General features: G+C 44.4%; 1 protein-coding gene across 8 annotated transcripts in view; it reads left to right on the forward strand.

Moving 5' to 3' along the window:
* Positions 1–13,659, forward strand: part of LOC140716771 (rho GTPase-activating protein 32-like) — a 518,900-nt gene that overhangs the window by 433,424 nt on the left and 71,817 nt on the right. For 7 of the 8 annotated variants that reach the window (XM_073029618.1, XM_073029623.1, XM_073029619.1 and 4 more), the window contains one exon: positions 4,236–4,385. The exons of the other annotated variant lie outside the window; for it this stretch is intronic. In XM_073029618.1, coding sequence (XP_072885719.1) covers positions 4,236–4,385 — 150 coding nt within the window. The remainder of the gene's footprint in view (positions 1–4,235; positions 4,386–13,659) is intronic. 8 annotated transcript variants of the gene reach the window in all.

A 13,659-nucleotide genomic window follows, 5' to 3' on the forward strand; every position in this document is an offset into this window, starting at 1 on the left:
CACTCTAAGGATTAGATAGAGAGTGCCTTAATGATGACTATGCACATAGGCATCCTGTCTGTTTAGGAAGTGCTAGAGATGGCTGCTCCTGTCTTTGATAGTTGGTTAAAAATAACTCAGCATGAATTGTCATTGTCTAGCTGGTATGATGTGCTCTTGTATGCATGTGTCGTTGCTGGAAGGACGTCTTTATCACTTTTACAGTGTAGTGATCGTAGTTGATGATGGTGTTCTCTATCATATTTTTGTGGTGTATGTTGAGGGATGCTCCATCCCTGTTGCATTGCTGTTTGAAGCAAGGAGAATATTCTTTATTTCTGTTGTGCTATCAATTGAGTTTGTGCGGACAGAGTGAAAACTGTCACTCTGTATCATCGCTGTTTGAGTCAAAAGAACTCCTGGTCTCGGTCATGTTGTTTGGGTGGAAAGAGTGTTTCACTCGCATTATTTGAGTGTCTTGGGTATCTGATAAATTGGTCTAAAGAGGTGACTCATGTAGCAATGTTCAACCCTAATTGCAAAACCTAAGTGATGTCGCCTACCACTCTGATATTTTACACTTTACTTAAAGCTTTGGATAATTGGATAAGGTATTGGGATTAATGATGAGATTTCATTATTCTTTTTATCCTGTTCTGTATATTCTATGTTTAAGCTGTCTCTCAGTTAAAAATTAAGTTGTCAAAGTTACCTTCAATCATCATGCATCTGGCTTTTTAACTACTTTGCTTGTTGATAAACAGGACCAGAATCTCAGTAACTTTCTCCACCTATTTCATTAGCAGAGCAGTGGGTTATGTGTCTGGAGTCCTTGTAGTTTCACGTACAACGAATTGGCTGTAGAATGGCGCAGTTAGTAAAGCTGCTGCCTTATAGTTTCTGTGGCCTGTGTTCACATCTGATTTCAGGACCTGTCTGTGGAATTTCCATGTTCTCTCTGTTACTCTGTGGGTTTTCTATCACATCCCAAATGCAAGCAAGTTGGTAGGTTAATTTGTCACTGTGAGTAGTGTGTAGGTGGGTGGTAGAATCTGGGGGGAGTTGATGAGAGTGTTGGGAAAAATAAAATGGGATTTGTGTGGAGTGAGTGTAAATGAATGCTAGATAAATGGCATGGTAGGGCAAATGGCCTTGTTTCTATGCTGTATGAAAGGCTTATTGAATTGTGGATGTGTATGTTCTCTACTCTAAACAGGTACTGTACATATTTTAGAAGGAATGGTGTTTAGTTGATTCCAGCCAAGGAGGGCTTACAGTTGAAGTAGAACTAGACATGCCTTCTGGATGGAATTTTATCTCTTACTGCAGGAAGTTGCTCATCTTAGCCAGCATTCACTGTCCATGTTTTCTGATCAATAACAGCAATTGAGAGAAAAATTACTTCAAACTTGCTAGGAATAGAAATCTCTTCCACTTGAGAACTCAGATCAGGTGAGCACCATGTATCACTCTAACTCAACAAATGGTGTGCTTTTCTCATGTCTTTCCTGCTATCAGCTGCACAACAGACTCCGGTTGTTATAGTGCACATTGACACCATCCAACCTAGTTTTGTTTTGCAAGTACATGTTTGGCACAGCATTTTGGGCCGAAGGGCCTGTATTGTGCTGTAGGTTTTCTGTGTTGTCATCAAGATTAATTTGTGGGATTTAGATTTCATATCATATATGCCCTTGAGTTGGTGGTGGTGGTGACCTACCACCTTAAATCACGACAGTCCTGGTGAAGCACAATGTTGTTGGGCAGGGAGTTCCAGGACCCAGTGACAATGAAGACTGGCAGTTATATTTCCCAAGTCAGGATAACGTACAACTTGGAGGAACTACTGGTGGGGGATTCCCTGTGCACCTTCCTGGTAATAGTCCCAGGTTTGGCAGGGGCTGTTAGAATAGCTTTAGTGAACAATTGCAGTGTGTTTGATTGCTGGTGGGGAAAGGAGTTAATGTTTAGGATGTTGTGGGGTGCCAAACAAGTGGGGCTGCTTTGTTCTATCTGGTATTGCATTTCTTGAGGTGAGTTGGCATTGCATTCATCCAGGCAAATAGACCAGTAATCCATCATATCTTTGACAAGCCTGGTGGTTGGTGGAAGGCCCTCAGAGTGCCAGAACGTGAGTTATTCACGGTAGGGTACCCAAGTTTTGACATGTTCTTGCAGTAACAGCATTAACATGGCTGGTTCAGTTCAAAGTTTTGTCAGTAGTGACCTAGAGGCTATTGGTGGTAGCAGTCTTAACAATGGTAATATCATTGAATATCAAGTGTAATAAGCAGTTAGATTCTCTTATGTTAGCAGTATTGATTGCCTGACACATCTGCAGTGTGAATGTTAGAGTTGTAGAGCAGAACAGACCCTTCAGCCCAACTAGTCCATAGCTTGTGATGCCACTTTCAAGGAATTCGGGATCTGTATTCCCAGATCCCTCTGTTCTACCACACTCCTCAGAGCCTTACTGCTCATTGTCAAAGACCTCCGAATGATTTGGAGTTCATCCAGTTCCAGTTCCAAATCCAGCTCCTTAATACAGTCTGCTAGAAGTTGCAGCTGGATGCTCTTCTTACAGGTGTAGTCATCAGGGACACAGAAGTCTCCCTACCTTCCCTCATCCCGCAAGACTAGAATTCCAATATCCTGTCCGGCATCGCCACTGCTCTAAGTGTCCAATAAGAAATAAAGAAAGGATAAATAACAAAACAAAGTCTCCCTGCTGCTTAGCCTCTCCTCACCAAAGCCTCGATGAGCCAAAGCCTCAGTTCCCCAGTCCAACACTGGCCCACTCACACAATGGTGACCCGGCTTATACATAACTTTTTTAATGGTCCGTGCCAAGTGCCTGATTATGCGCAATCCAGTGTCTCATCGGGAACTGTGGTGCGCAAAATATGCTGACTGCCCCCACTCACTTTTTAGTGCTCTTTCCCTGTACGCAATCCAATGTCTCCTCTGGACAGTGGCGCACAAAATGTGCTGGCTGCTCCCGCTTGCTTCTTTTAAACTCTCCTTCCAAGCAATCCAGTGCCTACTCAGAATTGTGGCGCGCAAAATGTGCTGACTGCTGCGGCTTGCTTTTTTAAACTCTCTCCCTCCAAACAATCCAGTGTCTCCTTGGGATTGTGGCGCGCAAAATGTGCCAACTGCTCCCGCTCGCTTCTTTTAAACTCTCTCCCTCCAGGCAATCCGGTGTCTCCTTGGGATTGTGGCGCGCAAAATGTGCCAACTGCTCCCGCTCGCTTCTTTTAAACTCGCTCCCTCCAGGCAATCCGGTGTCTCCTCAGGACTACTGCGCGCAAAATATGCTGACTGACCCCCACTCGCTTCTTTTAAACTTTCTTCCTCCAAACAATCCCATGTCTCCTCAGGACTGTTCCACGCAATATGTGCCGACTGCCCCCACTCGCTTCTTTGAAGCACTCTGTCCTGCCAAGCAATCCAGTGTTTCTTTGGAGCTGTAGTGCGCAAGATGTGCTGACTGCTGCAGCTCACTTATTTAAATATCTCTCTCCCTCAAGCAATCCAGTGTCTCCTCAGGACTGTGGTGCAGAAAATATGCCAATTGCCCCAGTTTGCTTATTTTAACCTATCTCTCCTTCCAAGCAATCTGATGTCTCCTCGGGATTGTAGTGCGCAAAATGTGCCAACTGCCCTCACTAGCTTTTTTAAGATTCTCTCTATCTCCAAAAGCAATCTGGTGCCACCTTGGGACTGTGGCGCGCAAAATGTTACTTGCTACTTGTCAGCCCAGGTCTGAGTGTTGTCTTGGTCTTACAGCATGCTGGCAGGGGCTACTTCATTTACTGAAAAGGCAACAGTTTCTATCATGCCTTTCTATTTTCTTGTAAGAAATGTCCAGAACTAATCCACTGGTTTTCAGAGCCGCATCTTAATCCAGTGCTGATCTGGGAAGTTTAGACCTTGTGTTCAGTCAACATTCAGACCTGATCAATAGTGATTAAGGCAACTGCTCTCACCCAGTGTAGTGTGTGACATCTGTAGGTGCTCACTGTGAAATGACTCGGCGTTTACAGTGGAGTCTTTACCGATGAACACAGCCCAGCAATGCACAAGCAATGCCACTGACCAATGAATCATAGCTTAGTTTGATCTGCCTCTTTGGGAAGATCATGGTGAACCAGTTGCAAAACAGAAGAATGAGCTATAGTTTTATTGAAAGTTCAGATACACTTTGATGTAAAACCCAATAGACTAAATTACCTCTTCTTGTTTTTGTTCGGCAGTTTCAAAAAAGCACGGCAAGCTCATAACCTTCCTACGCACCTTCATGAAGTCACGGCCAACCAAACAAAAGCTGAAGCAGCGAGGAATCCTGAAGGAGCGTGTGTTTGGCTGTGACCTCGGCGAACACTTGCTAAACTCTGGCCAAGATGGTAAGGACCAAAATGGAGTGGTTGCAAAGTGAGGACTCCAGTAAATATTCCACCTTGCCTAGACTCCTGTTCAGTAATGTACTATACTGGGCAGATCTGTTGAAGTACAACTCTAAATAATTCCCAGTCCTTATTTTAATTATGTTAATGAGTGTGTGTCTCTTTCTTTCGTACAGGTGAAAAGTTCCATTCAGAAACCTCAGTAGTGTGTAGTTCCATGACTTTACTGATTTTCTTTTTATTAAAGTAATGAGAGACTCTGGGTTACAGTGGTAGTCTCCAACAGTTTACTTAGTACTATTGCCCTGGTGACTGTAATTTTCCTGAGTTTCTCCCTCCCTTTCAATTGGGACATTACTTTTGTCCATATACTGCAAAATATTAATACTCCAAGTTTCACTACAGCACAGAAACAGGTTCTAGACCATGCTGAACTGTTAATCTGCCTACTCCCATCGACCTGCCCTCAGGCCATAACCCTCCATACGCCTCCCATCCATGTACCTATCCAAACTTCTCTTAAATGGTGAAATTGAACCTGCATCCACCACTTGCAGTGGCAGCTTGTTCCACACTCTCACCAGCCTCTGAGTGAGGAAATGTCCCCTCATTTTTCCCCTTTTACATTTCACCTTTCACCCTGAACCTGTGACCGCTGGTTGTAGTCTCAGCCAACCTTGCTGAAAAAAGCCTGCTTGCATTTCCCCTATTATTACTTTAGCTTTGAATTTGAACTATAACCATCATAATTATGTATACCTCTATCAAAGCTCCCTTCTATCTTCTACATTCTAGGGAATAAAGTCCTAACCTATACAATCTTTCCCTACAACTCAGGTCCTCAGGTCCCAGTAACATCCTTGCAAATTTTCTCTATGCTCTTTCAATCTTATTTACATCTTTCCTGTAGGTAGGTGACCAATAAACTGCACACAATACTCCAAATTAGGCCTCACCTACGTCTTATACAAGTTCAACTTAACAACCCAACTCCTGTACTCAATACGTTGATTTATTAAGGCCAGTGCACCAAAAATTTCCTTTACAGCCCTATCTACCTGTAATACCACTTTAAATGAATTATGGACCTGTATTTCCAGATCCCTCTGTTCTAACGCACTCCTCAATGCCCTACCGCTCACCGTGTAAGTCCTGTGCAAAAGTCTAAAGTGCATGTATTGCCTAAGGCTTATGTACATTACTGTATTTGTTGACGTAGAGCAGAGAGCGAGCTTGTAAATCTGGCAGGAGAGAAGAACGTTGGGAATGGTGAGGGTAAAGCGCTGCAGAAGGGCTGTGGGGCAGGTGGCAGAGGAGTGCCGGGGTGGAGGGGTGGTACCTGTGTGGACACATCCAACCCTGATGCACCAGACAAGGTCATTTGATTCCAAACAATTGGTTTATTGATCATTATAGAATGTCTCTCTGGTGCTACCCACTCCCTCCCCTCTCCTTTCCTCTTTTCCTAACCATAATTTCTCCTCTCTCTGCCCGCTTCCCACTTTCAGTCATATTAGAACATATTAGAAACATATTAGAATCAGGTTTATCATCACTCACATATGTCACAAAATTTGTTATTTTTGCAGCAGCGGTACAGAGCAATATGTTAAAATTACTACAGTATTGTGCAAAAGTAGCTGCCACAGACAGGGTGCCGAAGACTTTTGCACAGAACTGTATCCTGGTTGGTCCTCCCATAGTGCAACACCTGGCACTGGTCTGCATTAAATTCCACTTGCTATTTTTCAGCCCATTTTTCCAGCTGGCCTAGATCCTACTACAAGCTTTGATTGTCTTCCTTGTTGTCTACTGCACCCCCAATCTTGGTGTCATCTGCAAATTTGCTGATCCAGTTAACCACATTATCATCCAGATCATTGGTATAGATGACAAACAACAATGGACCTAACACTAATTCCTGCGGCACACCACTAGTCACAGGCCTCTAGTCAGAGAGTCAACCATCTACTACCGCTCTCTGGCTTCTCACACAAAGCCCATGTCTAATCCATTCCAGTCTTGAATGCCGAGTGACTGAACCTTCTTGACCAGCCTCCCATGTGGGACCTTCTCAGAGACCCTGCTGAAGTCCATGTAGACAATATCCACGGCCTTGCCTTCATCAACTTTCCTGGTACCTTCCTCGAAAAGTTCTGTACGTTTACTTAGGCACGGCCTACCAAACACAAAGCCATGCTGATTCTTCCTAATCAGTCCATGTCTATCCAAATACTTAGATATCTGGTTCCTTAGAACACCTTCCAATAACTTTCCCACTATTGATGTCAGGCTCACCGGCCTATAGTTACTTGGCTTATTCTTAGAACCTTTCTTAAACAGCGGAACAACATTAGCTATCTTCCAATCCTCCGATACCTGACCCATGGCTAAGTATGTTTTAAATATCTCTGCTAGGGCCCAGGGAACTTCTGCACTCGCCTTCCACAGGGTCGGAGGGAACACCTTGTCAGGCCTTTGGGATTTATCCACCCTAATTTGCCTCAAGACAGCAAAAACCTCCTCCTCTGTAATCTGTATAGGGTCCATGACCTTGCTGCTGCTTTGCCTCACTTCCGTAGACTGTGTCTGTCTCCCGAGTAAATCAGATGCATGATTTAAGATCTTCCACCATCTCTTTTGGCTCCATGCATAGATTACCATTCTGATCTTTCAGAGGATCGATTTTGTTCCTTGCAATTCTTTTTCTCTTAATATATCTGTAGAAGCCCTGAGGATTCACCTTCACCTTGTCTGCTAGAGCAACCTCAGGTCTTGTTATAGCCCTCCTGATTTCCTTCTTAAGTGTTCTCTTGCATTTCTTGTACTCCTCAAGTCCCTCATTTGTTCCTGTCTGCCTATAGCTGCTATACACCTTTTTTAACTAGTCCCTCAATATCTCTCAAATACCAATGTCCATAAACCTGTTATCTTTGACTTTTATTCTCACAGGAACATACAAACTCTGTGCTCTCAAAATTTCACTTTTGAAGGCCTTCCACTTACCAAGTACCTTTGCCAGAAAACAACCTGTCCTAATCCACACTGGCCAGATCCTTTCTAATACCATCAGAATTGGCCTTTCTCCAATTTAGAATCTCAACCCACGGACCAGACATATCTTTTTGCATATTTACTTTGAAACTAGTGGCATTATAATGACTAGATGCAAAATGGTCCCCTACACAATCTTCTGTCACTGTCTCACTCCTTAATCTAGCATTGCACACTGTCTCATTGGAACTTCTGTATACTGATTAAGGAATCTTTCCTGAACACATTTGACAAACTTTTCTCATCCAGCCCTAGAGTATGGGAGCCCCAGTCAATATATGGAAAGTTAATATCACCTACTATCACAACCTTCTGTTTCTTGCAACAGTCTATGATCTCTCTTCATATTTGCTCTTCTAAACCATGTGGCCTGTTGGGTAATTTGTAATATGATCAAAATGTCAGAGTCTTACCTTTCTTATTTTTCAGTTCTACCCTAGATGAGCTCTCCAGCCTGTTTTGTCTGAGCACTGTCTCATTTTCCCTGACTAGTGAGCCATCCCTCCTCCTTTAATCCCTCCCGCTCTACACATCTAAAACAATGGAACCACAGAACATTGAGCTGCCAGTTTTGCCCTTCCTGCAACCGAGTCTTACTAATGGCTACAATGTCATAATTCCATGTGCTGATCCATGCCCTAATCTCATTGGCCTTTCCTACAATACTACTTGCATTGAAATAGACGTAGTTCAGAACATAAGTTTTACCATACTCAACCTTTTCATTCCTTGAACATAAACTTAACAATATCTTTCTCCACAACCACTCATTCTCTGTTCTGGCGCTCCAGTTCACATCCCCTTTCAACTCTAGTTGAAACCCCTCCCCCGTGCAGCACTGGCAAACCTTCCCACTAGAATATTAGTCCCCCTCCAGTTCAGGTGCAAACTGTCCATTTCTTACAGGCCCATCTTCCCTAGGAGAGAGTCAAATGATCCAAAAATCTGGAGCCCTCCTTCCTGCACCATCTTCTTAGCCATGTGTTCAACTGTATGATCTTCCTATTTTTGGCCTCATTAGCACATTTCATGGGTAGCAGTCCTGAGATCACAGCCCAAGAGGTCCTGTCCTTTAATTTAGCACCTAACTCCCTGAACACACTTTGCAATACTTTGTCACCCCTCCTACCCATGTCATTGATACCGACATGGATCGTAAGTCCTGTCTGTTCACTCTCCCACTTATGAATGCTGAAGACTCGATCTGAGATGTCCCTGACCCTGGCACCCTGAAGGCAACGTACCACCTGGGAATCTTGTTCTCATCCACAGAACCTCCTTTCTGTTCCTGAACCAATGAATCTCCTATCACTACAGCTTGCCACTTCTCCCCCTTCCCTTCTGAGCATCAGTGCCAGAGTCCTGACTGCTGTTGCTTTCCTCTGCTAGGTCTCCCCCAACAGTATCCAAAGTGATATACCTGTTGTTGAGGGGAATTGCTATAGGGCTGCCTATCTCCTTTTCCTCCTCCTGATGGTCACTCAGTTACCTGTGTCCTGCAACTTTGGTGTAACTACCTGTATGTCCTGTCTATCAAACACTCAGCCTTCCGAATGACCTGATTCATTCAGTTCCACCTCCAGCTTCCATCCATGGGCTCTTATTGTGCTAAGTAGCCTCATGTGACACGCTGTCAAAGGGCTTCTGAAAATCCAAATAAACAACATCTACTGATCCTCCTTTGTTTTTCCTGCTTGTTATTTCTTCAAAGAATTCCAACAGATTTGGCAGGCAAGATCATTTCTTGCTGATTTGGCCCAATTTATCATGTGCCTCTAAGTGCCCCAAAACCACATCCTTAGCAATCGACTCCAATATCTTCCACTGAGGTCAGGCTAACTTGCCTATAATTTCCTTTCTTGTGCCTCCCTCCATTCTTGAAGAGTGGCATTTGCAATTTTCCAGTCCTCCGGAACTACTTCAGAGTCTAGTGATTCTTGAAAGATCATGATTAATGCCTGCACAATTTCTTAAGCTACCTCTTTCAGAACCCTCAGGTGAGCCAATCTGGTCCAGGTGACTTATCTACCTTCAGACCTTTCAATTTCCCAAGCAACTTCACTCACTTCTGCCTCCTACAGTCTCAAACTTCAGACATGCTACTAGTGCCTTCCTCAATGAAGACTGATGTAAAATACTTATTCAGGTCGTCTTTGATTTCCTTGTCCCCCATTACTACCTCTCCAGCATTATTGTCCAATAATCCAATATCTACTCTCACCTCTCTATTGCTCTTCATATATCTGAAAAAAAATCTTTTGCTATCCTCTTTGATATTATTGGTTAGCTTATTTAATCTTTTTGCCATCTGTTGGTTTTTAAGAGCTTCCCAATCATCTAAGTGCCCACTAATTTCTGCTCTGTTGTATGCCCCCTCTTTTGCTTTTATGTTGGTTTTGACTTTCCTAATCCGCCACGGTTATTCATCCGATCTCTAGAATACTTGGGATATCTATCCTGTGCCTTCCAAATTGCTCCCATAAACTCCACCCATTGCTGTTCTATCATCCTTGCTAGTGTCCCCGTCCATTCAGCTTTAGTCACCTCCTCTATCATACCTCTGTAATTCCCTTTACTCCACAGTAATACTGATACATTTGACTTTAGCTTCTCCCTCTCAAACTGCAGGGTGAATTCTATCCTTTATCTTAAGCTCCCTAATCAAATACAGTTCATTACACAACACCCAATCCAGAATAGCTGATCCCATTACTTGGTTTCCCATCCCCCTGCCAGATCAGTTTAAACCCTTCCCAACAGATCCAGCAAACCTGCCCACAAGGATATTGGTCCCCCTCTGGTTCAGGTGTAACCCAAACTTTTTGTACAGGCCATACCTTCCCCAGAAGAAAACCCAGTGATCCAGAAAACCAAAATCCCTCTCTCTGCACTAGTTCCTCCACTATGCATTCATTTGAAAATCATCCTATTCTTGTCCTCACTTGTACATGACACAGACAGCAGTTCATAGTTTACTAGCCTGAAGGTCCTGCTTTTCAGCTTTCTACTGAGCTTCATAAATACTCTCTTCAGGACCTCCTCTCTTTTCCTACCTATGTTATTGGTGCCAATATGTACCATTCTGACTGCTCACCCTCCCTCTTTAAAATGCCATGGACCCGATCCGAGACACCCCTGACCCTGGCATCTGGGAGTCAACTTACCATCCAGGTGTCTCTATCACATCCATAGAATCTTGTATCTGCTCCGCTAACTATGGAATCCCCTATCACTACTGCAGTCCCCTTCTCCCCCCTTCCCTTCTGCTCCTCAGTGCCAGAGACCTCATTGCTACAGCTTCATCCTGATAGGTCGTTCATTTCCCCTCCCCCCGCCCCCCCCCAAAAGCAGTATCCAAAGCAGTGTATTTATTATTGACAGGAACGGCCACTGGGGTACTCCGCACTGATTGCCCATTTCCCTTCCTTCTCCTGACAGTCACCCAGTTACTTGCTTCCTGCAATTAGGGGTGACTACCTCCCTGTAGCTCCTGCCTATCACTCACTCAGTTTCCTGTACAAGCCAAAGGTCATCAAGCTGCAGCTCCAGTTCTTTAACACATTCTCTATGGAGCTGCAGCTCAGTGCACCTGATGCAGATGCAGTTATCGGGAGGCTGGAGGTCTCCCAGAATTCACACATCCAACACAAAGAACACAACACTACCCCTGGAGCACATCCTCACTGCTCTAACTATGCACTAACAGATGAAGAATGAAGTTCGAAGAATGAAGAAGAAGAAGAAACTTACCTACTTACTCGCTCAAGTCTGTTCTCACGAAAGCCTCCCCACTCCAACACTCACATAATGGCCGGTCTGGTTGTCCCTGCTTTATTTTTGTTTGCCCTTGTTTATGAATTGCGACTCAATTAGACCGCCAGAAATACACCAAAAGCCCGCAAGCACTTCAACCTAACTTTTTATTGGACCTTGCCAAGTGCCTTATTATGCACAATCCAATGTCCCCTCAGAAACTATGGAGTGCAAAATGTGCCGACAGCTCCCGCTCGCCTCTTAAGTGCTCTGTCCCTGTACGCAATCCATTGTCTCCTCAAGAACTGTGGAGCGCAAAATATGCAGACTGCCTCGCTCGCTTCCTTTAAACTCTCTTCCTCTACGCAATCCAATGTCTCCTTGGGAACTGTGGTGCGCAAATGTGCCAGCTGCCCCTACTCGCTTTTTTCAACATTGGAGGGGCCCAGGCCTGAGAGCAAGATGTTTGACTGATTTAAGTGCCAGCACAGATTGGAAAGTTTGGGCATGGGCCGAATTAAGGTGCCTGGGCACGGGCCTGAGAGTATATCAAAGTGACAGGAGCTGGGCCCGAGAGCGAGGTATGAACTGATGTCTGACTGATTTAAGTGCCGGGCCAGATTAAAAAGTTCAGGGAGTAGAGTCTGGAGGTGAAAGGTGGGCTGGTGTTCAGCTCGCTGCTCAGCGAGGTTTACTCGTCTCTGCGCTAAACTGAGCCTGTGGCCTGCAACTAACGGGCTCCTGAATCAGCTGCAGTGATGACTGGCTTTCCGGCTGTGAACTCACTTTTCTGAATTTCAGTTCTGAATGTTATTTGCTTACTTTTTGTTGTTTGCATGATTTGTTCTTTTTTTTTGCTCATTGTATGTTTGACGGGCATTTTTTTAATGGGTTCTATATAGTTTCTTTGTTTTGTGGCTGTAAGGAGACAAATCTCAAGGTTGTGGATAGCATACTTACATACTTTGATAGTAAATGTACTTTGATCTTTGAAACTGTTTCTCCCACTATGCAATCCAATGTCTCCTTGGGAACTGTGACACGCAAAATGTGGCGACTGTCCCTGCTCGCTTCTTTTACACTCTCCCTTTGTCTACGCAATCCAATGTCTCCTCTGGAACCGTGGTGCGCAAAAAGTGCCGACTGGCCCCGCTCGCTGCTTTTAAACTCTCCCTCATTGTACGCAATCTAATATCTCCTCTGGAACCATGGTGCGCAAAAAGTGCCGATTGGCCCCGCTCGCTGCTTTTAAACTCTCTCTCACTGTACGCAATCCAATGTCTCCTCTGGAACCATGGTGCACAAAAAGTGCCGATTGGCCCCGCTCGCTGCTTTTAAACTCTCCCTCCCTCTATGCTAATCATGTCTCCTCGGGAACGGTGGTGCGCAAAATGTGCCGACTGCCCCGCTCACTTCCTTTAAACTCTCCCTCCCACTACGCAATCCAATGTGTCATCAGGAACGGTGGTGCGCAAAATGTGCCGACTGCCCCGCTCACTTCCTTTAAACTCTCCCTCCCACTACGCAATCCAATGTGTCATCAGGAACGGTGGTGCGCAAAATGTGCCGACTGCCCCGCTCACTTCCTTTAAACTCTCCCTCCCACTACGCAATCCAATGTGTCATCAGGAACGGTGGTGCGCAAAATGTGCCGACTATCCCTGCCTGCACCTTCTAAACTCTCCCTTCCTCTACGCAATCCAGTGTCTCCTCAGGAACTGAGCTGCGCAAAATGTGCCGACTGGCCCCACTCGCTGCTTTGAAACACTCTCTCCCCCTACGCAATGCAATGTATCCTCGGGAACCGAGCTGCGCAAAATGTGCAGACTGAGCCTGTTTGCTTCATTGAAGCACTCTCTCCCTCTATGCAATCCAATGTATCCTCTGGCACTGTGGCATGCGAAATGTGCTGACTGCTCCTGCTTGCTTCTTTGAACCAATCTCCCCTCCTCCCCTCCACTTTGTTTTTTCCCTTTAGTTTCATATATCTTTAACTATTTTTACTTGCCCACTAATGGTGGGTTAGTTCCTTGCATTTTTTCTTCATCATTGGAATGTAAGTTCTGTGGGTTCCAAGAGACATGAGGTGATTCACCACCATCTTCTCAAAGAAACATAGGAATTGGAAATAAGTTCTGGCTCTGGGTTTGATATTCATTCAGCAAGAATTAATTAAAAAAATGTGAGGGTTGTCTGCTTCTATAAACAGATGTACCATTTTGAATATTAAACTTAACTATTAAACTTAATAGCTTGCTCCATTTTCATACTTAAACTGTGTTCTTGTATCACAGAAGTTTTGAGCAGTGCCCACAGTGGCAATGGAACAAAATAAAGGTACAGGACCACATGGGGATTTGAATAAGAAAATGAGCGTTTTAATTTCAGCATGTTTTTGGTTCAGTAAAATTTTAGATAAATGGAAAGCGTGATGTGAAGGATGAAAAATAAGAGAGCATTGGAAAAG

This window comes from Hemitrygon akajei, chromosome 26 (assembly GCF_048418815.1).
Source record: "Hemitrygon akajei chromosome 26, sHemAka1.3, whole genome shotgun sequence".
Lineage (NCBI taxonomy): Eukaryota > Metazoa > Chordata > Chondrichthyes > Myliobatiformes > Dasyatidae > Hemitrygon > Hemitrygon akajei.